Here is a 25,039-nt window from a genome sequence, read left to right as displayed (position 1 = left end):
TGCTAGTCTCTTAGGAAGGCTGTGGGGAGAAATTGCTTCCACGCAGGTAGCGTGGCCGAGCGGTCTAAGGCGCTGGATTTAGGCTCCAGTCTCTTCGGAGGCGTGGGTTCGAATCCCACCGCTGCCAGACCAGAGTTTTTCTCAATACGGTTTCCGCACTCTCGAATTCACAAAACCCCTTCTGGGATATTCCTTAGTTTTATGATAACTCCTGACAGCGGTCTCATCGTCTTCTCTCTCTCAAACCTGGACTGAGGCTAAGTCTGTATCCCAGCTCCAAACCAAGCCCTGATGGAAACTTCCAGAGTAACCTATCTTCATAACCGATCTGCACTTTAACAAGTCATCCTATAACACTCTTAACTGTCAAAGCAACGCGCTATGTATTTGACTTACTGTACGTTCCTCTGACGATGTGCTAGGAGCTCGAATTATCTAGTCTGAAAAGCTCAAACGATAACATCCTAGTTTTTCTTTCCAGATCCTTAGAACATAAGAGAACATCGTATATGTAACTAATGAATAATATGATAGAATATATAGATAGTAAATTAAGACCGGAAAAAGCTAAGGTTCCACCGAGATTTGAACTCGGATCGCTGGATTCAGAGTCCAGAGTGCTAACCATTACACCATGGAACCCCCTTCCTAAAATGCCTTTCTGAGGCTCTCTATATATATAAAACTGAATTTCCTATTCTGCACGCTTGCCTACCTCGCTATTCACAGAGGGTAACACAAAAGCAGTTATTGGATAGAGTGGCTACTGCTATCCAGCACCTGAAATATGTATTTGAATGTGCTATAAGTATAAAATACACACCGTAACCTGATGACAGTACAAAAACAATGGCTAAAATTTCATTAATAACTTAAAAATACTGATTACATGATAGCATAAGATTTAGGATATACTGGGTTAAATAAAATGTTATTCAAATTAATTTCAAGAATATTAAATTAACCTATTTCTTGGTACTCTTTTTAATGTGGCTACTAGAACATTTAAATTCGCGTGTATGGCTCGCATATGCCCTGCTCGAAAACATCTCTACTTTCTCCCCACTGTCATTCGTTCCACCTTTTGAATAAAGCCCTGACGCAGTTAATACTACTTCCTTTTAAATCCAAGTTATAAATTTGCTTTACTCTTTCATTCTTTTTGTTCAAAGGAATACAAATATTTGCTGTATTCAAAATAAATCTAAAGATGGCATCATCTATCAGCGAGGAAGAAAAGCGGAAGAAAACAGAAAAACGGTCACGCCCGAACAGGGACTTGAACCCTGGACCCTCAGATTAAAAGTCTGATGCTCTACCGACTGAGCTATCCGGGCTCTTGCGTTCTTGCCCTTCTACCAGCTATAAGAGTTTCCCCGCCATGACTATAACGACTTAAGGAAGCAAAGACGTACTGCATGCTTCGCGCAGGAGCTTCCAGAACGCACCTGGAAGAAGCAGTCGAAGCCAGTGGCCGGTGACTGCGCTTTATCAGACTCCCTCGGTACAGTTTAGGACCCTGGGCTGGAGCGCCGTGAAGGCTGGTCAGGTGCGGTATTGGTACCGGCCGCGCGGGGCCGCTGCGGGCCACGGGCTTCCCTCGAGGAAGAGTTTCACCCCAGTTCAGATGACCTAGATCCCAGGCACCCCAGGCTCCCGGGCACCCGCCTACTGTCCCAAGGCCAAGGGCGGGCCCAGAGAGGAAAGAATGCCACACGGGGACCTCGGACGCTGCATGCCCGGGGTCCACCTTGGTTCTCTGACCCGCCCTATTCCAAGGGAGAGACTGCAATCTGGCGACGGAAGACACAGAGGGTCTTGGGGGTGGTAGGAACTTAGCAGGTGACAGGACGGTTATTTCTGACCCCTATGCAGTGTGCAGGGATGTGCGTGCGACGCACGTGCATATGGCTGTAGTTACGTGTAGTTTATGGCTCACTTGCATATAGAGTCACATGAATGATGCACAAGTAGGAATGCGAGTGCCCTGTGCCCAGCTCTGGCCGAGAGACAGGAGAGGGTCTTGGGGGAAGTTGGGGAGTGAGTGGCCAAAGGCCGCAGGGAATCAGTTCGCCCCTGACCAGGAGGAGAGCGGTGTCCCAATCATAAAGGTATCACCTAATCCTTGTCTCCATCTCGGCCATCTGGTCCCTCCCTTCTCAATAGGAGCTGATATCCAACCAACCGGATGAACCCGGCCCTGCCAGTCAGAGGAACAGGCTGTGCCAGAGGCAAACAAACAACTATTAGGGCACAAGACTGGGCGGGGAGAGGGAGCAAGGATAGCAGCTTGGAGCTTCGGGAGAGAGAAAGCCAGCTCAAGAGCATCCCGGAGAGAGCTGGGTTTTTCCTCGACGGTCTATCCTGTCCTGCATCCCCACCCCAGGCCCTCACACAGCAGCCCAGCAGCCCAGCAGCCCAGCCGCCCAGCCCTGCCTGGTCTTGTGGCTCACCTCCTCCAGGCTGGCTGCCAGGGGGACGCCCCTCCTTCTCTCCCATCATGGCTGTGTACCGCGTGTGTGTGACCACTGGTTCCTACCTGAAGGCAGGCACCCTGGACAATATTTCTGTCACACTGGTGGGCACATGCGGTGAGAGCCCCAGGCAGCGGCTGGATCGCATGGGCAGGGACTTCGCCGCTGGATCGGTGAGTACAGAGGAGAGAGGGAGGAGGGGCTGCAGAGGCAGGGCTGGCAGGGGACTCTGAAGGGAGGGAGGGTCTTCCCTCTAGGACTCCTCAAATCTCACAGACCTCGTCACCACCCCTATTCTGGTCCCTGTCTTTCCTGGGGACCCTAAATCCTACCCAGGCAGGGCTGTGACGAAGGAGCCCTGGGCAGGGGCTCTGGAGAATTCCACTGGCTTCCTAGTTTCTCCTCCAATAATTGAAGGTGGGCTTGCTCTCTCAGCCTGGGTTTCCTCTTCTCTGGAGGGGGTCCACCTGCCTCTGCCAGGCCCCAGGACTGTTTACTGGTGTTCTGCTCAAGGTGGGGGCTCCAAGGAGGCAGGGCTGGCAGAGTCCCCTCTGTTCCCATGGGGCCAGGGGGCGGGGGGGCGCAGCGATGTGGCCCCTTCTGCCTGGATGAAGGGCGCACTTTCTAATTCATACAAAGGCTCCACAGGGGTTACGGGTGGCTCAGGGTTATATGTCAGACAGATGTAGGGGCAGATGTGCTTTTCAAGGGGCAAGGATCACCCTGGCAGGTCCTTGCCTCTCACCTGCTTGCCCCCTTGGCCTGCAGGTGCAGAAGTACAAGGTGCGCTGCTCTCAGGAGCTGGGTGAGCTCTTGCTGCTGCGGCTCCACAAGGAGCGCTACGCTTTCTTCCCCAAGGACTCCTGGTACTGCAGCCGCATCTGCGTCACTGCCCCAGACGGCACCCTTTCCCACTTCCCCTGCTATCAGTGGATCGAGGGCTACTGCACCACAGAGCTTCGAACAGGAACAGGTGGGCCAGAGGCAGGGGCTGGCCCGGGCTGCGGACAGCCTCTGCTGCCATCCGGTGCAGGCTCTCACAGAGCCCAGGGCATAGGGAACAAGGGTGGGAGCTAGGCGATCTGGAACTCAGGGTTCCCAAGTAGATGCTTTCTGAAAAGGCAAGCCTCGAACACCCTGAAATGCAGTATTTATCGTGCCAGAGACACAGAGACTAGGTACATGTGCCCACACACGCTCACAGCAATCAGAGACACACAAATCTGCACACGCAGACGTAAGTCTGCTCACCCTGAGGCCCTCTGCTGTCCCCAGAGTCAGTGGCCCTCAGAGCTGCAAGCTGAGTTACTGAATTTCAACAGGGGGAGAAAGGCTGACTGTTTAGAGAATTGAGCGGAGAGGCCCCGGCCGCTACTAGTGGCTTTTTTTTGCTGTGGATAAAGTCCTCGGGAGGTGCTGTTTAGATTTCTTCTTGAATCTGGGGGGCCTGCCAAGGATGCTGGGCTTGAGCTCCTTCGGCCTCTGGACCCCCATATCCCCTGAGCGGTCTTAACTGGGGAGGCCCAACTAGGGTAAGTCAGAGCGTGGCGAAGAGTCTTTGGGATGAGAGATGATGGTCTGGGTCAAGGCGAGGTGAGTGAACATCCCCCTGGCTAACAGTGTGAGTTCTTCATAGACTTCACTCCAGACTCCCATCTATCATCACAGCCCATCCAGCCACCACGTCACGAACTACAGTCGTGCATCAGTCCTTTGTCAAGTGCATGTTATATGCCAGGTGCCAGGCACCATGCTAGATGCTAGGAACACAAAACCCAATACAATGTGGCTTCTGCCGCAAGGAGTTTGTAGTTTTGGAAAGGAAACAAACATGCAAACAATTAGGAAGATTTTTATAATTGGGGGGTGAGGTTGTCCTGACTCCCTTCGACTGCTGAACGTGCAAGGAGCATGGGGCACCCATGTCTCTGAGGGATGGGGTTCGAGGGTTGGGGGTTCAGAAAAGGCATGCTGGAGGAGGCGGCATTTGAAAAAAGACTTTCCGATGAGTACTTTTCATTCCCCACAGCGAGGACGGTCTGTCAGGACTCCCTTCCCCTCCTTCTGGATCACAGGAAACGGGAACTCCAGGCCCGACAGGAATGCTACCGGTGAGGGGGGCCTGACTTGACGTCCTTCCCATCTTTATTCTGACCTCATCCTTAATCAGACTGTTACTAACTCTGATCTCAGTTCCAGCTTTGGGGACCCAATTCTGATCATGACCTTCATTTAAATCTAACCTCCCATCACAGAAGATAATAAAAGAAAAGGGATGGATACTTATGTATGACTGGGTCACTTGGCTGTACAGCCACAACACTGTAAATCATTATACTTTTCATTTTTATTTCTTTTCTTTTCTTTTTACTTTTTAGGGCCACACCCGCGGCATATGGAGGTTCCCAGGCTGGAGGTCGAATCACAGCTGTAGCTGCCAGCCTACACCACAGCCACAGCAACGCCAGATCCAAGCTGCGTCTGCGACCTACACCACAGCTCATGGCAATACAGGATCCTTAACCTACTGAGGGAGGCCAGGGATCGAACCTACAACCTCATGGTTACTAGTCGAATTATTTTCTGCTGCACCACAATGGGAACTCCTAAATCAATTATACTTTAATTTTAAAAAAACCTCGATTTAATATTGATCCTGAGTCCAGACCCAAAATACCAGTACCAACAACGGTCCCAATACCACGAATGAATCCACACGCAACCACCAGCTTCCTTGGCGCAGAGAGCAGATGTGCTCCTCAGACTGACCATCCTCAGCCTCACCCTGAAACCAGCCACGATCTCGGTCTCAACACAAACCCAGCTCTAAACCAGCCTGGACTTCACGTTGTCTTCAAATGCTACCCTGTTCTAAAGCCCAGTCCTTCAGGAAAAACAACTTTGATTCTTGGTCACCAACCCAGAAAGTGGGTGGTTTCCGGGAGTTTTAACTTAAAGTCATGTCTGTAAAAGCGAAGGCTTCTGTTTTCCCCTAAGCGTCACCTGCCACCTCTGACCTCTCTCCCCTGTAAGCTGGAAAGTCTATGCGCCTGGCTTCCCCCGCATGGTAGACGTCAGCAGCTTCCGGGAGATGGAGTCGGATGGGAAATTTGCCTTGACCAAGACGACGCCCTGTGTAGACCAGGGTGACAGGTGAGGGTGGACTGAGATTTGGGGATGAAGCTAGAGGGTGTGAAGGGTCTAGTGTGAGGATGGGACCAGGCGAAGTCAGGGTCCGTGACAAAGGCAGTCTCATTCAAACGTCTGCAGCGGAATGGGGGGAGGGCCCGAGGTCGGCGGGGGCAGGGGAGGAGCCTGCGGAGGGGAGCGGGTCCTGGAAGGAATTAAGGGGAATGGGTTGCAGGTCCCTCTGTCTAGTTGCTGTCCTTCTGCCCCCTCTGCTCCCCAGCAGTGGGAATCGGTACCTGCCTGGCTTCCCCATGAAAATCGACATCCCGGCCCTGCTGTACATGGAGCCCAACATTCGCTACTCGGTCACCAAGACGACCTCGCTGCTCTTCAATGCCATCCCTGCGTGAGGCCACTCCCCTCTCTGCTCTCCTGCTCTCTCCCTTCTGCCTGTGCCCCTTTGATGCTCAGCCACATCTCTGCCAGGGTCTCCTCTCTCTGCCCCTCAGACTCCTCTCCTTGTCCCCAGGTCCACCCCCTCCCTGTCCCCAGTCCCTCCTCCCTGTCCCCAGTCCCCTCTCTCCTTGTCCCCAGCCCCTCCCCTCTGCCCCCAGTCCCCTCTCTCTACCCCCAGTCCATCCTCTCCCTGCCCCCAGTCCCCCTCTCCCTGCCCTCAATCCCCCTCTCCCTGTCCCCAGTCCCCCCTCTCCTTGTCCCCAGTCCCTCCCCTCTGCCCCCAGTCCCCTCTCTCTACCCCCAGTCCACCCTCTCCCTGCCCTCAATCCCCCTCTCCCTGTCTCCAGTTCCCTCTCCCTGTCCCCAGTCCCCCCCCCCCCCGGGCCCCGTCCCCTCTCCCTGCCCCAGGTCCACCCCCTCCCTGTCCCCAGTCCTCTCTCCCTGTCCCCAGTCCTCCTCTCCCTGCCCTCAATCCCCCTCTCCCTGTCTCCAGTCCCCCCACCCGGCCCCCGGCCCCTCTCCCTGCCCCAGGTCCACCCCCTCCCTGTCCCCAGTCCCTCCTCCCTGTCCCCAGTCCCCCCTCTCCTGCCCCCACCCCACCCTTGTCTCTCTTCAGGCCACCCCTACTCTCTTGCCCCCATCACCACCTCTTTGCTCTTAGCATCCCTTCCCTTCCTGCTCCTCAAACCAATAGGATTAACTGAGCCCCTACTCTGAGCAGAGGATGCTCCCAGGCATTGTTGCTGGGACCCTGGTGAGTGGGACCTGAGAGGCCCGGCACTGAGGACGGAAGGAGGCGGTCAGGCCACTGCAGCTTCAATTCCCAGACCCATGGCTTTATGACCTTGATTTTCACTTAGTCTCTAAAGAGTTGTCTCATGTGTAAAATGACAATAGTGTTCATAGCTACCTCAGAGGTACGGGAGAGGGTTTAATGAGCTAACACCCAGCACAAAACCATCTCTCAACGGGTGTTGCCGAGCAGTAGTACTAGGATATGTCTTGGCCACAGGGGACTCACAGTCTCCCTCGAGAGACGGAAGCGCAGTTAATTAGCAGTCGGAGGGGCTGAGAACAGCACAAGTCTGAGGCTCTGCCTGAGATGTGGCTGGAGGGTGTTTGGTTGACATCTGGTGCCTAGAGGAGGCGGGGTCAGCAGGGGTCAGGAGGTGGTTGCTGAGGAGATGGGTAGCACTGAAGCTTTAGGCTGGGAGAGGTGAGGTGCGGGGTGCGTGGGTGGGTCCTGAGCAGACCCAGGGGGTCTGACAGGAGGAGGGCGGGGCTTAGCTATCTGCACAGTGGCTGCATTAAGAGGCCCTGGGGAGGCTGGGGAGAGAGCTGGACCCCCATGTTCTGGACTTCAGTGCCAGAATGGTTCTTCTGGAGGAGGACGAGTGAGGGGATAGGGGTTTGCAGAGGTGAGGCGGGGTGTGGATTGGGGCACACAGACAGACACAGGGGCTGGGGCTCCAGTGCAAGGACTCACTGAGGGGCCCTGGCAGGACTGAGGGACCAGAGGAGCCACTCAGAAGGGAGAGTCACCTGAGTTGGTCCCTGGATTGATAGGTGGGTCTAGGAAAGGGAGGGCCCAGGAGACCACCAGGGCGGCAGGTGTAGGGTTCAGAGAAGGGCCAGTGGGAAGAGAAGCTGGCACTCGGCAGCCATCTGGTCCCTGTGGAGGGGACAGGGTCAATGGGCTTTAATGTGGGGCCACTGCTAGGTGTCCTTGGAAAAGGAAGGCCTTTCTTACTCCTCTCCAGCCTCCTCAGCCTCTGCTTTAACGTCAGAGCTCCCGCCTGGCTTTTCCCATCCCCAGGTCCTAAGTGGGCAGGCACTCAGCAAAGCCTCGTGGAAGGAGGAGTGGGTGGCTTAGTGAGCAGATGGGAAGCTGTCCCTGAGCTTGTCAGGTCACTAGGGCCCCCATGCCCCCGCATCTTCTCCAGGTGCCCACACTCTGCCCAGCACACCAGCACCTTTCCACAGCACAGCTCATTCACCAGCTGCCACACGCCTGCCTGTCCTATGTTCCATGGCCTTGCCTTTGACATGGCCTGGCTAGTGAGTGATTGCTATGAACTGGCTATGGCGGGGCACACACGGCCCAGTCCTGCTCCTAAGGAGCCCGTAGGACAAGAGCAGTGGATCTGGGTTCACTTGACTTATAACGGGAGGGAGGTAATTTTGGGAAGGATACACATGGGTGTGTGGTTAGGGGGTGATCAGGCCAGGCTTCCTGAAGGGCTTTGCATCTAAGACGCGCACAGAAGAACAGAGAAGTTTGACATTAGGTGGAGATGTGGGAGAGGCTTTTCTAGTAGAGGCGCAGCTTGAACAAAACCCTGGACGGGGAGGAAAGCAGACGTCATTTCAAGCATTTTGTTTTTTCCTTCTTATAAAATGACACACGCTCACTGTAAAAAAAAGTCCAACAGTATAGACATCCACGAAGGGAAAAGTACACAACTCACAGGTTGCCACGCTCACTTTTACCAGTTCAGTGTACAAGGTGTGTCTCCGGCCATGGGTCGGGAGAAGGCTATGGTCTGTCTTGGTTAGTGCACAGGGTGGGAGAAGCAGCCAGCAGGTTGTAAAGATCAGCTGCTGGGGGGCTTCCTAGGCAGCCTTAGCAGTTAGGGCTTTGTGGGGTGGGCAGAGGGGGCAGGGAAGGTCTATGCAGATGAGCGCTTAGAGAAAGCGTGCTGAAACACCAGCGCGGATGACCTGTCTGCACCGCAGGCACCACTGTTGCCTGCACCTGTGGAGCCCTCCATGCAAAGCCTCAGCTAGCCTCTAGGTGGTTCTCCCACGGCTACTGAGGTTCCTCTGCTCTCGGCACTGACCTTGTCACATCCCTCCAGGCCTCCCGGCTGGGGGCACAGTGCCCTTGGCAGCCCCCGGAGCCCGGCCGCACCCTCATTTCCCCTCCCACAGATCCCTGGGCCTGAAACTGAGAGGGCTGCTGGACCGCAAGGGCTCCTGGAAGAAGCTGGATGACATCCGGAATATCTTGTGCGGCCACAAGACCTTCACTTCAGGTGTGCAGAGCCAGGCAGAGGTGCTTGTCTCCCACCCGAGCCCACACTCAGAACCACCCCTCCCTCCCCCGGGAAAGGGCTGGCTTTCAGCCTCTCGGGAAGACTGCTGGATTCCAGTGGCAGGAGCTCCTGGTGTCACTGGTGGCAAATGCTCAGATTTTGCCTTAGGAAGCCATCTCTCCTTCCTCTGGGAGGGGACAAGAATAGCAGCATGGGGACAGAGAGCTACTCTGCTTGTCTGGGAGAGGGCCAAGCGTCATCCAGGGAGTCCTGGTCCTGATCAGAGGCACTTACCTCTCTTCCCTCCCCCACTAGCTAGAGTTCTGGGCTCTGGGGCCAGACCTAGGTTCAGATCCCTGCTCTGCCACCCAGCTGAGTACGTCACTCCACCTCTTTGACCTCCAGGGTCCAGGGTTAATAACTGTACCTTCTCACAGGACTGCTGGGAGGAAAGGCTAAACCCCAGTGAGGAACAAAGGACTGGGCTGAGCACGGTCTAGGGAAATGGCTGCCAGCCCAGCTGGCCCCCCTCTCTTGTCCCCTAGAGTATGTCACAGATCACTGGCATGAAGACTACTTCTTTGGGTATCAGTACCTGAACGGTGTCAATCCTGTCATGCTCCACTGCCTCTCCAGCTTGCCCAGCAAGCTGCCTGTCACCAATGACATGGTGGCCCCCTTGCTGGGACCAGGCACCTGCCTGCAGACAGAGCTAGAGGTAGGTGAGCTGCCAGTAGGGAGAAGGGATGGGTTGGAGGGTAAGGGTGGGATGGCTGGGGCTGCATCCTGATTGCAGTCCTCGTTCCTTGGCCCTGGAGCTTTTACGTAGGGCAGATACAGATGAGGGCCAGATGGGGCCTGGTAACATGGTATGAGTGAGCCTGACAGCTTGGAGGAGAAGGTCCTGCCCCTGTTCTGTGGCCTCCAAGATTCCTGGTGCTGAGGCCTGAAGAAGGGTGTTTTAAGACAGGCCAAAAGCAGTGCCATGAGACACAGCAGGAACAATCCTGGGGAACTAGGCAGGAACCCTGAGGGTGTGGGCGATGATGACTCAGTCTCTCTGGGTACAGTAAAGGCCTCAGGCATCCTCCAGAAGGCTGGAGATGTGGGGTGGTTGGTGAATTCCTATCCTGTGTTGATTTTGCTGTTACTGGATACACTGAAGTCATCGCAGTTGAGAGAGTAGGAAGGACCAGGGATGAGGGGACGGGGAGAGGATGCTGGCTTGCCCAAGCTGCTGGGAAACCAAGTGAGAGGTTGCACAGTGAAAGACTCAGCTGGACCTCATTCCGGACATTCTGGGAAAGGTGAGGTACCCAACACAGGCCATTAGTGCAGGCACCAAGCATTACTGAGGCCCAGGCTGGAGTGGAAGTGGGCAGAGAACTGAGAGGGAAGCGGAGCGCGGGTGCGGAGAGCACTCTGAGCCTCGGTGCGCCTTCCCAGAGGGGGAACATCTTCCTAGCCGACTACTGGATCCTGGCGGAGGTCCCGGTCCACTGCATAAACGGCCGCCCACAGTACGTGGCCGCCCCGCTCTGCCTGCTGTGGCTCAACCCCCAGGGGGCGCTGGTGCCCTTGGCCATCCAGGTGAGCCTGGGGCGGGGCGGGGCGAGGGGCAGGGCGAAACTTCAGGGGCGGGACCTCAGGTGGCACAGTAGCAGTCCTGAGCCTCTTATTTTATTCCCGGACACAGCTCAGCCAGACCCCTGGACCCGACAGCCCCATCTTCCTGCCCACTGACTCTGACTGGGACTGGCTGTTGGCCAAGACGTGGGTGCGCAACTCTGAGTTCTTGGTGCACGAGAACAACACGCACTTTTTGTGCACGCACCTGCTGTGCGAGGCCTTCGCCATGGCCACGCTGCGTCAGCTGCCGCTCTGCCATCCCATCTACAAGGTCCGGGTGACGGACTCCTGAGTGGGGCCAGACGGGGCGGGGCTGGGGCAGCCTTCTTCTCTGACCTTCCGCTTCTGTGACTTCATCCCGCTCGCAGCTCCTGCTTCCCCACACTCGCTACACGCTGCAAGTGAACACCATCGCCCGGGCCACGCTGCTCAACCCTGAGGGCCTTGTGGACAAGGTGCGGCCTCCCTGCTCCCTGCTCCCTCAGTCCCTGGGGCTCCGCCCCCACGAGCACCTTGCCTCGCCTACAAATCTTGCTGGGCCTCCAATCCCAGTCCCTATTTCCTGCCAGCCCCTTCCCACAAGCCCCGCCCCTCCCCATCCGTCTTCTACTTGCCCCGCCCACAAATCCTGTCCCACCCACTGGCCCCACCTCCTCAGGCTCCAGTCCTAAGGACAGCCAAGGCACCCCCGCCTGAGCACCGCCACCTGCTGACCCCGCGCTGGCGCGCCCCTCCCATCCCGCCTGGCATTCAGTAAATTCTCATTACCAAAGGCCCTACCAAAGATCCGTGGTCTTGGGCTACTCGAACAGCCGAAAAATCCCCTCTGCTGAGTCACTACCCCCACCTCATCCCCTAGCGCGGGGGTGCGGTTGGGGCAGCTCAGGAGCCGGGCTGTGTTGTGTCCTCAGGTTACGTCCATCGGAAGGCAAGGCCTCCTCTATCTCATGAGCACCGGCCTGGCCCACTTCACCTACACCAATTTCTGCCTTCCGGACAGCCTGCGCGCTCGCGGCGTCCTGGCCATCCCCAACTACCACTACCGAGACGACGGCCTGAAGATCTGGGCGGCCATTGAGAGGTGTGGGGCAGGGGCCTGCCGCCCATCCGGCCCCACCAGGGCCTCCTGGACCGGGGCAGTGTAGACCTGTGTGCTCATGCAGGCTGCGGGACTTGGTACTAGGGGTTTCAGCTGTTCTCAAGCCCAGCATGGGGCACCCCAAGGGTTAGAGTGGTGGTGGGGGTTCCCTATGAAATAGCAGGTAGCTGGGGAGGGGCTGGGCTGCGTGAATGCAGCTCAGGAAGGGAAGGACGCTACCTCCAGAGGAGTCAGGGCGGTGGCCCCAGCGAAGCGTGGGCTGGAACCTCCTTTCTCCTGGTGCTGAGGCCGGGAGGGAGGTGGCGTGTCAGGCTGTCCTCAGTTCCTCTCCCCCAGCACCCATGACTCTGGAGTGGGGGTTGGGACTTGAGGGAAACCTGGGTACTTGGGTTCCAACTGGATCCGGGGGTCCCCCTGAAACCCTGTGGACTCTCAGTGGACTCTGGGCTGCTGGCTCTCTTCAGCTTGGGCAGCACTGGGCCTTGGTTTGAGGACCAGGCCTGAGCCCAAGGTCACCAGCGTAGCACGGACATCTATCTCTTTCCTGCAGCTTTGTCTCAGAAATCGTGGGCCACTATTACCCCAGCAATGCATCAGTGCAGCAGGACTCGGAGCTGCAGGCCTGGGTTGGCGAGATCTTTGCTCAGGCGTTCCTGGGCCGGGAAAGCTCAGGTAGCACCTCTCTACCCCAACCACAGGTTCCAGCGGCCCCTGGGTTCTACCACTACTCAGTTCTCATTCCCTGAGCAGCCTTTGAAGTACACCCCATCATTAGCCCCATGGAACAGATAAGGAACAGGCACAGGGAAGGCTGCACACAGCAAGTGGCAGAGGCAGGCTCTGCAGCCAGCTCACAACATCGCCAAAGCCCTTGCCCACAGCCACTACAGCATCCCCCTCTAGCCCCTGCTCGACCTTGACCACCCGATCACCTCTGCTTGCTGGGGTCTGCGGATGTGTTGCACCACGTGGTAGGAGCCATCTCCAGCCTCCAGCACTAAGGGCTTTGGAACCGTCTTATGCCCGCCCTGCCAGGGGGCCCCTCTGGCCACCAACCTCTCTCACAACTTCTGGCTTCATGGAGTAGCCTGGTGCTGCTGCTGCCTGTGTCCTCCTTACCTATGCTTGTCACCTGTCCCTGACTCGCCCCTCTCTTCTGACACTGCCTGAGAGGCATCTGAGATCCGCCAACCCCAGTGGCCACCTCTTGGGCTTCTTTTGTTTTAACCTCAGTGCAAGGTGATGCCCCTGCCTGCCCGCCCTTCCTTGAAGTCTCCCCTTCGCTCCCAGGAGGATGTGTCCCTCTGATTCTCCACTTGCAGGACCTCTGCCACCTCCCATCCCAGCTGCGGGCAGGTCCTGAGCTCTGTCTCCTCCCTCCTTGACGGAATGATCCTCTCCCCTGTTTCTCTTCTGTGGCTGATTCCAGACTTGGAGAGCCCCTCTTCCCTGCTCCCCGGAGGACTTTCCTTGCTGGCTGTCTCACTGTCCCCCTTGAGACCAGCACGTGAAAACTCCAAGTCATCCCTCTATAGAAGGACTCCCGGCCTCACTCGGGTTACACACGCTATCGCTGATGCCGCAGCCTACCTCCCTAGCGCCACTGGGTGATGGCCAGGACTTCAGGCACTTGAAAATATAGGTGAGGCCTCTGGATCTGGGTTTTGCGGAAGAAAAGGAAAGGCTCAAAGTGGCACAAATGTCCATCTTCCAGTTCCCCCAGCCCTGGCCCCAGAGTAGGTGACTGTCATTCTCTGGGACTTCTCTTAGCAGAGATGTGTCATTTAGCTGACGTAGCACTTTGGGGGGGGGGGCACCCAGCATTCTGTCTGAGGAGATCCAGGGAGGAGGCAGATACCACAGAAAACAGAATGCAGCTCCAAGCCTTTCTTTTTTTTTAAACAAAATTTTGCACATATAGAAAAGCAGAAGGTATAACATAATGAACCCACTTTGACCCACCAGCTAGATCCAATTCCTAACATCCTGCCATGTTTAATTAAGCTGTCGCTTTTGTTTACTGCTAAAATCTTTTGAAGTAAATTATACATATCCCATATTTCACCCCTCATCAATACACATTTAAAAAAAAACAAAAAACAAAAAACAAAAAACACTCTTTTCTACACAACCACAATGCTTAACAAAATTGACAGTGGTCTCCAACGTCACCGTCTTACTAGTCCATGTTCAAGTTTCCTCACTGTCCCACTCTCCCTCGGTTCGTCCTATTAATTCTGGAGCCAGTCAAGGCCCACACGACATGTTTGATTTTGACTCTAAAGTCTCTTCTACTTGAGGCCGTCCCTTCTACCCTTTGTTTTTTCTTGGCAGCCGCACACAGTGGCCCGATGTGGGATCTCAGTTCCCAGATCACTGATCCCAGGCCGCAGTGGTGAAAGCACCAAATCCTAACCACTAGACCACCAGGGAACTCCCTTTCCACCCTTTTACAATCACATGACATCTGACAAGGACTGCTGAAAAGCTCGTTCTGCAGAATGGCTCGCCTTCCGATTTTATCTAATTGCTTCCTCAGGAGGTCATTCCCCTTGTTCCTCTACCCTCTGTGGTTTTTGTCGACCAGAGGTGATATCCAAAGGCCACATGTTTTTGGCAAAAATGTTTCTCGGGTGATGCCGCGGCACACCGGGAGGCACGTGAGGTCAGGCTGGCTCACTAAGAGTGATGCCGAGCGTGATTTCTGGGTTAAGGTGGTGACAGGCAGTTCTCCTTCGGCTCGTGGAAAGGGCGGCCCCTCCCTGGGCCTTGCGAACCTCTGGTTAACCCAGGGCAGCCTGTCCCTGACTGCGTCTCCTGCATGGCAGCTCTTTTTCTCTTTGGGGGGTCTCTGTTTCCTATTCAAGACTCGGCGGGGGATCGACTCTCCTGCCTTTCTTTATTCAACTTGTCTCTAATTTAATACATCAGGACATTCCTCAGATGGACCAACATCTCTTCGAACCAGTACAAACTTACTCTAGATTCCTATGTCTGAAGGTAAAACACATTCTCTAATTAACCTCAGTCAGCATGTCCTATTTCAAAGGGAAAAAGCCAACAATAGGCATGACAGAACGAGTCCCCTGGATGGGCTGACCTCTTTGCTTTTTCTATTCTCAGCCCTCGAGGTTAGAGCATCCACCGCGAACAGAATGTTCAGAAAGTTCCCACACGCCCAGGGAGACTGCGGGTCCTTCCTCCAAACCTCCCTGTCTGCTCTGTTTCATCAGCCTCTTTCTTGTCATCCTGACTCCAAATCTCGAAGCCCTCTTGACTCACGTTCCGCAAATCCAGTTGGGTGGCTAATGCTATTGTCGCCACCACTTCCCGCTGTCACCGCCCTAGTCCCAGTCCTCTCACTGCTCCTGCATTGCAGTAGCCGTCTTTCAACATGTTCCACCTCTCCCGGCCACTTGCTCTGGCCCGCCAATTCCATGGGGCCACCGCCCTGGTAATCCTCTGAAATAGTGCTCAGAAACCACCCAGCCTGGCACACCGCTGCAGCCTCACCTCCCATTAGGTCCCCTCCTGTCCGCTCACCTTGCTTATGCCTGGTGCCTTCTCAACTCTGGCTTCCTACCCTCTCATGTGTTCACTTCATGCAACTAAGTTTTTAAAATGTTTTTTTTTTTTGTCTTTTTAGGGCCGCCCCATGGCATATGGAGGTTCCCAGGCTAGGGATCAAGTTGGAGCTGCAGCTGCCAGCCTACACCACAGCCACAGCAACACCAGATCCTTAACCCACTGAGCAAAGCCAGGGATGGACCCTGCATCCTCATGGACACTCGTCAGGTTCGTTAACCACAACCACGATGGGAACTCCATTTCATTCAACTAGTAATTACTGGGCTCTTAATATTTACCGAGTATTGGTTCAGGTGCTGGGGTTCAGCAGTGAACATGATAGACAAAAATCCTGGCCTTCATGAAGCTTAACATTCTTGTTGGGAGATCCAGATAATAAACAAGCAAATACGGCTAGTGGTTATAAATACTAAGAACAAAACAGACATGGCTTCGATCCCTGGCCTCGCTCAGTGGGTTAAGGATCTGGCATTGCCCTGAGCTTCGGTGTAGGTTGCAGACGCGGCTTGGATCTGGCATTGCTGTGACTGTGGTGTAGGCTGGCAGCTGCTGCTCCGATTCAACCCGTAGTCTGGGAACCTCCATATGCTGTGGGTGCGGCCCTAAAAAGACCAAAAAAAGAAAAAAGAACAAAACAGCATCAGGGGATATAGTGTATAGAGGGCAGAAGGCCTCTCTGAGGCGGTGACACCTGGTAGAGATGCAGAGGAAGGGAGAGAGCCAGTTGTGTGTGTACGTGGGTAAGAGTGTTCAGGCAGAGGTGGGGTCAGTGCAAAGGCCCTGAGGTGGGGGTGTGCTGGTGGGTTTGAGGAATCAGAAGACCTGTGTGGCTGAATAGAGTCAATGAGAGGGAGAAAAGCAGGGAAGGAAATGCAGCCAGAGAAGGAAGGAGAGCCCCATCAAGTGGGCCCATGGTGAGTAAGCAAGGTGGCAAGCCCCTAGGGGTGACATAAGTGCATTTACTCATGAAAGCTTCCCCACTCGGGCTGTCATGTGAAGAACAGGCTGGCAGGGGTGGGGCGGAAGCAGTCAGATTCACCCAGGAGCGGGGTGATGGTGATGGGGTGGCGCTGTGGAGGCTGGAGGTGATGGAATGAGACTGGCTTCTGGAAGTATCTGCTGCCATGCGAGGTATGAAGTAAAAAGGGGAGCAAGTGCACAGACGTGGAACAGAGAGCACTGAAAGGGGACCTCTGTCCAGGGGCAGGTCTGGGGAGTGCGCGGGGCATGAAGTTCGGCAGGTGTCAAGGTTGAGGCGCCTGGTAGACGCAGGCGGAGGGGTCGGGTAGCAGCGGGTTTATGCTCAATGCTGAGTCTAAAGCTCAGGGGCCAGGCAGAGCTGGAGGCCTGGGTTTGGGAATCGTCAGTCGATAGAAGATGGTCAAAGCCATAGTCTCAACTGAGACTAGTGAGCTACAGAGAAAACAGGACCAGGAACTGAGCCGGAAAAATGCCTTCCTCTGTCTCCTTTTTTTTCCACTCAAACCTCAACCATTCTTCTATCCAGGGCTCCTTCTATTCCTCCAAAAAAGTCTCCCCGAACCACACTTGCCTGCACAGCCTGTCTGTCCTCAACGAGCTAAGCCCTGCCCTTAAAGCTTCCCTCTGCTTCCATCACTGTGAGCTTATGAGCAGCACCCTCTCTGGTCACCTGTCTCTGCCACGAAGCCTGTTGGCAGATGATCTGCTACCAGGCGCTCAGACAAATCTTGGTGAACTGGGTAGAACTAAAGCATTAAGTGCCAATACGGGCTGCATTCAGGGAGACGCAGCTTGGCTGTCACCTGGAAAGACTCTTCTGGTGCGGGCTCTGCCTGTGGGGACACTTCTGGTCGGATCCCAGCACCCCCTTCAGGGACCGCACCTTGGTGAGGACCATGCCGAACCTGAGCCCCAAACCCTGACCCCAGTCTAAGGACAGCGGTGGCCAAATGTTCGGGTCCACCGCTCGCTCACTCTCCGCAGTGGAGCCCCAGCCCTGAGCGGCCCCTCGGAATCTGGTCCCCTCCATCCACCGCCTCTTCCCTCTTCCCTTCCTCTGCCACCCAGGCTTCCCGAGGCGGCTGTGCAGCCTGGGAGAGCTGGTCACGTTCCTCACGGCGATTATCTTCAACTGCTCTGCCCAGCACGCCGCCGTCAACAGCGGGCAGGTGAGGCTGCAGAGGGCGGGCTGGGGGCAGGGGCCTGAGAGGCCGCGAGAGGTGAGGCTCAGCCAGGGACCGAGGCCGGAGTTCGGGATGGCACGGGAGGCTCAGGGCTGGGGTGGGTTTAGGAACAGGGCTGGGGGTGGAGTGGTGACAAGGTGGAGGGAAGGGCTGGGGTTGAATGGCTGGAGTGGAGCGAGGGCTAAGCCTGTAAGGGTGACTGCGATGGAGCCGGGCTATGTAGGGACTAGGACTTATGGGCTCCGGTTGTGGATGGGACGCGACCAGGTGGAGCAGCAGGCTGCTGTGTGGCACCGGCCCAAGGCCCAATTCTTGGGTTACCTCCACTCTAGGTGCTCCTCCTTCCTAGGGGACTCACTCCACCCAGTCATGGAGGGTGGGGAGTGACAAGGGCTGAGCCAGGCTCCCGTCGCCCTTCTGGAACTTTCTACCATATCCCCCTCCCTTTCGTCCCTTTCCGCCACCTCCTTATTTCCCACTGCAAGACCTGGGATGGCAGGGCAGGAACAGGGATGCTCGGTGGGGAGAGGTCTTCCCCCTCCAGCTGACTTGCCTCGGGTGGGGGTCTCCACAGCACGACTTTGGGGTCTGGATGCCCAATGCCCCGTCATCCATGAGGCAGCCCCCACCCCAGACCAAGGGGACCGCCACCCTGAAGAGCTACCTAGACACCCTCCCGGAAGTGAACACCACCTGTAACAACACTCTTCTCTTCTGGTTGGTCAGCCAAGAGCCCAAGGATCAGGTGTGTGTGTATGTGTGTGTCGGGGGTAGGTGTGTTCTGGGGGTCGGGGGGAGTTTGCAGGGCCCAGGGAGTGGAGGTGGTGGGAGATGTTCCAGGGTTGGAGGGCCGACTGCCGGCTTCTATGCCCACTGCTGAGTTGCCTTGAGTTCTTCAGTTTCTTTAGGAAATGATCATTGATCCTCAAAGAGATTCACTGAAGGGCGCACCTGTTTAGTGGCTGGGGCACGACTTTCATCTGCCTCACCAGTTTACCAACCCACCCACCTATCCACCCATCCATCTATGTAACCATTTATCCACCCAGCAACCATCCATCCGTCCATCCACCACTCAGCCATTCACCCAGACAGTCTATGCGCATTTGCTGGATCCCTCCCAGGTGTCAAAACAGAGCTGGGCACGAGGCACATCGAGCTGAGTGAGAACTTCCTGTCTTCAAGAATCCTGTGGTCTAGTTAAGGAGACACACAGGGAAATGGAAAAGGCGCCACAGTGTTGTGGGAATTAGTCATTCATTCCTCCATTCGATCCGTACGTCTCGAGCACCAGCAATGTGCCAGGCACTGGTGGGCAGTTATGAACCTTAATGTCATGAGCCTACAGTCTAGCAATGGACCTGAGGATGGGGCCCCGTAGAACCTGACCAAGTCTGGCGAATCCAGGAAGGCTTCTTGGAGGAAGTGACATTTAAGATGAAACTTCTGGGCAAGAAGGAGTTTGGCAGACACAAGAGGGGCAGGGCTAGTTTCTAGGCACAGGGAAGGACTCTGCCAAGTGAGGCGAAGCGAAGGTGAGAGTCTGTTGGTGTGTTTGCAGGAGCACAAGCGGCTCAGAGGGAGCAGAGTATTTGTTTAAAGGGCGGAGGGGAGCCACTGAAGAGTTTAAACATAGGGTGAAGGGGCGAAATTTGTGTTTCAGCAAGGGCGCTTCTGTGGCTTGGATGGATGGGAGGGGCGATTTTGGACAGCAAGGAGGCTGTCCTTAGGCCAGACCAGGGGAGCAGCCCCTCAATCAGCAATTAGCATCACCTCCATGTACATCCTGGGTTATCAGTCCTGCCTCTTGTCTTGTCCCCAACCTCTCTGACAGGATGTGATAGCCTCATTTCTCAAGCTTGATTCCTTTTGGCACTGATATTTTATCTCCCTACAAGGTTTTTTTTGTTGTTGTTTTGTTTTGTTTTTTTTTTTTTTTTTGGCAGGGAGGCGCATCCATGGCCTATGGAAGTTCCCAGGCTAGGGGTCACATCAAAGCTGCAGGTGCCGGCCTACACCACAGGCGCAGCAACTTGGGATCCGAGCCACGTCTGTGACTGACACCACAGCTCACGGCTGCGATCCTTAACCCACTGAGTGAGGCCAGGGATCAAATCCACGTCCTCATGGCTCCTAGTCAGATTTGCTGCCACTGAGTCACAACGGGAACGCCTCCCTAACGAGTTTTAACTTATCATCTTATGGCCTGGGAATGCGGAAATTTGGCCCTGATGCTGCTCCTCTCTGGTCCTGTCTCCCAGCAATTTGGAGACACTCGTTCCTGTCGTTATAAAGGACAAACTCTCCGTCTTTTGTCTACTCACAGAACACTCGATTACTCTCGGTGCTTCTGCTCACTACTTCCAGCCACCAAATGTTCGGGGGTGGGGTGGTACCCACACCAAGCCAGTCTCCTAAACCAGGTGGGGGTCCTATAATGTACGTCAACTCTGACTCTGTCCCACAAGACTGCTCCTCCACTCCACACCCAACCCCTTCAGACGCCAGGTCCAGTGTGTCATCTGAGCCTCTGACCAACCAGCTAAGGAGGTTTCTGTGACCCTTCCTCCTCAATTTTGATCACTTGCTAGAATGGCTCACAGAACTCAGGAAAACAGTTTACTTACTAGATTACTGGGTTTTGATAAAAAGATTCAACTCAAGGAGTTCCCGTCCTGGCTCAGTGGTTAACGAAACTGACTAGCATCCATGAGGACACGGGTTTGATCCCCGGCCTCGCTCAGTGGTTAAGGATCTAGTGTTGCCATGAGCTGTGCTGTAGGTCACAGACGAGGCTCAGATCCTGTGTTGCTGTGGCTGTGGCGAAGGCCAGCAGCTACAGCTCTGATTGGACCCCTACCCTGGGAACCTCCAGATACTACTGCAGGTTGGGCCCTAGAAAAAGACCAAAAAAAAAAAAAAAGATTCAACTCAGCAACAACCAGGTGGAAGAGCTCCATAGAGGAAGGTGTGTGGGAGAGGCAGAGGTTAGGGGATAGGACTGAACATTCAAACCCTCTAATCACAAGGCTGATGCCCCTGGCAAACAGCCTCCAACCCCAGGGGCTTTCCAGAAGTCACCGCATTAATACCAATTCAGGTGTGGTTGAAAAGGGCTTATTATGAATAACAAAAGACACCCGGAACACTCAAGTTCACGTACATGGAAATTATAAGGATTTTAGGAGTTCTGTGCCAGGAATGGGAGGAAGACCAAATATATATATATTTCTAATTATAAATCATAATATCACTGTGGAGAGGCATGAATATACAAGAAGATGAAGGTGGTAAGTCCCTTTTCTCATGAGCCACTGGCAAGTTTAACCCGGAAAGTTACAACAAGAGCATCCATTACCTCTTGAGGATCTATCATGCCTCAGTCACTAAGATACCTTATGTGCACTATTTAAAATGCAAAATAAATGAGTAGCTATATTTAGAATGCATAATACAGTGACTGGCATACAAATGTTCACTAAATAGTAGCTCCATTTTACAAGAGAGAAAACTGAGGTTCAGAGACACCAAGCGATTTGCCCAAGGTCACAGCTAGCAAGTAGGCTTTGAATCCATTGTCATATTTCTGTGTTCTGTTTTATTGATAGTGACGCTATAATTTCAGAAATTAGATGTCAATCTGGCACCTAAGACGTAAAGCTGATTCTTTGAAACAAACAATAAAATAAAAAAACCAAGGAGTTCCCATTGTGGCTCGGCGGTTAACGACCTGACTGGCATCCATGAGGACACAGGTTCGACCCCTGGCCTTGCTAGTGGGTTAAGGATCCGGCATTGCCATGAGCTGTGGTATAGGTCACAGATGTGGCTCGGACCCCATGATACTGTGGCTGTGGCGTGTGGCTGTGGTGTAGGCCAATAGCTACAGCTCTGATTTGACCCCTAGCTTGGGGACCTCCATATGCTGCAGGTGCAGCCCTAAAAAGAAAAAATAAAATAAAGAAACCAAATACATCTCAAATCAAGGGAAAAAAAAGAACCTAACTCTATAACATAGGAATGGAAAAATGAAAAAAAATGAGAAGAAACTACTTACAGTTTCTTGCAAACAAATTCAGAAACCTAGATGAAAAATGTGATTTTTCCAGGAAAACCAAACCGCAGAAGAGATGAAAACCACACATAAAAGGAGAAGGTTGTAAAAGATCTGACCCTCTTCTGGTAAAGGAAGATTCTATCAAATCTTCTAGAAACAAGTAATTCCTAAATCATTCAAACTGCTTGAAAGCACAGAGAACCATTTTACTGGGAACCCTGACACCAGCACCTGGCACAGGTGCCCTTAAGGAGGGAGGTGAGTCTCAGGTAGAGGGTTTAATCCCAGATCCACCTGTCCCTCCTACGTGACCTTGGATCTGTAATCGGGTCTCTCTAAGCCTCAGTTTCTTTATCTGTGAAGTGAGAATGATGCGAGTACCTGTCTTACAGGATTGCGGTGCCGTTCTGATGGTTCATGGCAAGCCCTTGCCACATGTCAGCTGTAATTAAGAAAAGAAAATGACAAACTCACTCCACTTAGCTAGAGCAATCTTCGAAATATCTCATTAGCCAATGAAGGCCAGTAGTAAAGAGCAAAACAATAATATATCATGACAAAGTCTAGTTTAATCTAGGAATGAAAGGCTGGTTCAACCTTATGAAATCTAACAATTCGTTACATCACTAAAGAAACACACCATATAATCATCTCAATATATGCTGAAAAAGCATTTGATAAATGAGAACAGCCATTCCCAATAAAAACTCAGTATAAGATGAACCTCCCTTATGGAGTTTTGATAAAGTTTATTTCAGAAAACGCTGTACTTAAGGGGAAATGACAGCGGTCTCCTCGTTAAAGTCAGGGACAAGCAACAAGGCTATGATTTAACACTGTTTTGGGAGGCTTGGCTGGCACAATAGAACAAGACAAAGAATTTTTTGAACATCAGGATCACTGGCAACAGTTATATGTTATGAAGGTTATACTAAATAAGCAGTGTCTGCTGCTTAAGAAGCTGGCCGCGTGAACTGTGATGGTGAACTGGTTGTGTGCTGTGGTCATGCCCAGAGGGGCAGCCCTGTTCTGCCACAGGATGGTACTGACTGAACAGCTCATGGAGGTATTTTCTTTCTTTTTTTTTTTTTTTTTTGCTTTTTAGGCCCGCACGTGCAGCATATGGAGGTTCCCAGGCTAGGGGTCGAATGGGAGCGACAGCTGCCAGCCTATACCACAGCCACAGCAGCACAGGGTTGGAGCCCTGGATGCAACTGACACCATAGCGCATGGTAACACGAGATCCTTAACCCACTGAGTGAGGCCAGGCAGCGAACCTGCAACCTCATGGTTCCTAGTCAGATTCATTTCCACTGCACCACAATGGGAACTCCCATTGATTCCTGTTTGGCTACGCTGTAAAGCTTGAGTGTATGGTGATGGTGATGACGCTGGCAAAATTGGTCGATTGGGCGATGCCTCAGAACTGGTTGTCTTCGGGGGTGACTTGCATGAAACCGTGAGGTCACAAGTGCCTTCTTAGGTGTATTTGCTGGAGCGTGTTTATGCTGACCTCGGTTGTGCTGTGAATGTGGTTGTGTTTAGTTCCTAGACCAGGGGCCCGGGATAGGAAAGAAACGAAAGATTTTCTAGGCCGACCCATCCACTTTCACAGGTGCAGAAACAGCCTCATGGGCAGAGCAAGAGGCAGAGGGTTACCCGCGGGGCATGCACGACCCTCGGGTCCGGCTCTCCGGCCCACTCTCCGTGGGCCGCGGGTGTCCGGGCTGCTCTGGGCAGGGTGCTGGGGTGGTGGTTTGGGGCTTTGAAGGGTTGTGCGGACGGTGGCCGTGGCTGCCTCACGGCTTCAGAAGCTACCCTGACTGTATCTATGGACAAACGCGGCCCTTTCGCCTTCTCCGCCCTGTCCTGAACACCCTCCTGACCCTGCACTTGATCTTCTCCCAGCGGCCCCTGGGCACTTACCCGGACGAGCACTTCACCGAGGAGGCCCCGCGCCGGAGCATCGCCGCCTTCCAGAGCCGCCTGGCCCAGATCTCGCGAGACATCCGCGAGCGGAACCGGGGCCTCGCGCTGCCCTACGCCTACCTGGACCCTCGCGTCATCGAGAACAGCGTCTCCATTTAACTCCCTCCTCCCCGGCCCGAAAAGCCCCAGCGTAGGCGCCCAGGGTCCTCCAGGCCCTTCCATCCTCCCTGCTCTCCATCAGCCCGGAACTTTCTCTGCATGTGGGGACCGTTTCCACCCAAGATGGGCCCTGAGCTCTGAGGGGCCTGCACGGCAGTGCCCAGGGTGAGAAGACGCTGGCTAAGGTCAAACGCACACTAGGCCCTCCAACAGCAAGGAACCCATCGCCCGCTGCCCTTCTTTGGGCGGCCTCCCGGGAAAGCCTGGCCTACTCCCGTCTTCTGTGAAAGAGCTACCTCCTCCCCTTGGGACCCCCAGCTTGGGACTCTGAGCCCGCCTTCCCAGGTCTCGCCCGTTCCCAGACGCTTTCTCCTACTCTGCCTCTTTCCTCTCAGGTTAGGACCAACCCGATCCAACTTCCTTCCCTGGAAGAGCCTGGAAACTGGGCAAGGAAGGATTTGTGCCCTGGATCTGCCATGCGGTCCACTTTGACCCTAGCCCCTTTAAGGGGAGGATTCGAATTAGAGCACAGCTTACTTGCAGCTCCAGCTGTAGTTCTCAGGGCCAGGTGCCCTGACTTGGCGGGGTGTGCGTGTGGGTCTCTCCTCAGCTCTTTCCTGTCCCTACTCTCGCCCCTCTATTTTCGTCCTTGAACCCAGTAAATTCAATAAAAATCAATATATTTGGTTCCCATTTCAGTCTTCCCTCTCTCTTTTTTTGGTGCCTGTGCGTAGGTAGGTGGGTGTATGTATCCCTCCTTCTCCCAGGGGATTAGAGAAGGAGGGAGAAGCAGTGAGTCCCTGAATCTGACTCTGGAGACAGAAAACCTCCCAGCTCAACCCACCACCTAGCCAAGCCTGACATTCCTTCACCTCCCAGGGTGTGTCATCCATCAGGAGGTAAAGGAATATCCAGACTCAGGGAGGCTATTAAAAAAAAAAAAAAAAGTAGGTATTTTGTAAAGCCTGAGAATCCAGCTTCTGGGCGTGGGAGTTATTAGTGTTGCCACTGAGATCAGGTTCCTCTTCTGGGCATGTGAAATACTCAACCTCTGGCCCTCTGGCTCTCTCGACGTGGGTGGAGTCCTAGATGAGTTTTGGCCAACAAGCTGTGAGCTGAAGTGATGTGGGTCATCTCTAGGCTGGGGTATTTTTTTTTTTTTTTGCCATTTCTTGGGCCGCTTCCACGGCATATGGAGGTTCCCAGGCTAGGGGTCCCATCAGAGCTGTAAGCCACCGGCCTACTAAAGAGCCACAGCAACATGGGATCCGAGCCACATCTGCGACCTACACTACAGCTCACGGCAACGCAGGATCCTT

The 25,039-nt window shown here is 54.2% G+C and overlaps 1 protein-coding gene and 3 non-coding genes across 4 annotated transcripts; 2 read left to right on the top strand and 2 right to left on the bottom strand.

The window, feature by feature from the left end:
- Nucleotides 1-45: 45 nt before the first annotated feature.
- Nucleotides 46-127, top strand: TRNAL-UAG (transfer RNA leucine (anticodon UAG)). Its single transcript has one exon. It is a non-coding gene; the product is annotated as a tRNA-Leu (tRNA).
- Nucleotides 128-570: 443 nt separating this feature from the next.
- TRNAQ-CUG (transfer RNA glutamine (anticodon CUG)) lies at nucleotides 571-642 on the bottom strand. The gene has a single exon. It is a non-coding gene; the product is annotated as a tRNA-Gln (tRNA).
- A 622-nt stretch (nucleotides 643-1,264) lies between these two features.
- On the bottom strand, nucleotides 1,265-1,337 carry TRNAK-UUU (transfer RNA lysine (anticodon UUU)). The gene has a single exon. It is a non-coding gene; the product is annotated as a tRNA-Lys (tRNA).
- Nucleotides 1,338-2,209: 872 nt separating this feature from the next.
- Nucleotides 2,210-24,413, top strand: ALOXE3 (arachidonate lipoxygenase 3). The gene is made up of 15 exons (XM_047758711.1): nucleotides 2,210-2,647; nucleotides 3,243-3,447; nucleotides 4,504-4,585; nucleotides 5,508-5,627; nucleotides 5,884-6,009; nucleotides 8,991-9,094; nucleotides 9,640-9,812; nucleotides 10,541-10,684; nucleotides 10,791-10,994; nucleotides 11,092-11,178; nucleotides 11,635-11,804; nucleotides 12,373-12,494; nucleotides 17,460-17,560; nucleotides 18,150-18,320; nucleotides 23,541-24,413. Exons 1-15 carry the CDS (start codon nucleotides 2,501-2,503, stop codon nucleotides 23,718-23,720), a joined length of 2,136 nt encoding a protein of 711 aa, XP_047614667.1. The 5' UTR covers nucleotides 2,210-2,500; the 3' UTR covers nucleotides 23,721-24,413.
- The last annotated feature ends 626 nt before the right edge of the window (nucleotides 24,414-25,039 follow it).

This window comes from Phacochoerus africanus, chromosome 14 (genome assembly GCF_016906955.1).
Source record: "Phacochoerus africanus isolate WHEZ1 chromosome 14, ROS_Pafr_v1, whole genome shotgun sequence".
Lineage (NCBI taxonomy): Eukaryota > Metazoa > Chordata > Mammalia > Artiodactyla > Suidae > Phacochoerus > Phacochoerus africanus.
This window is presented reverse-complemented; position numbering and strand designations above follow the sequence as displayed.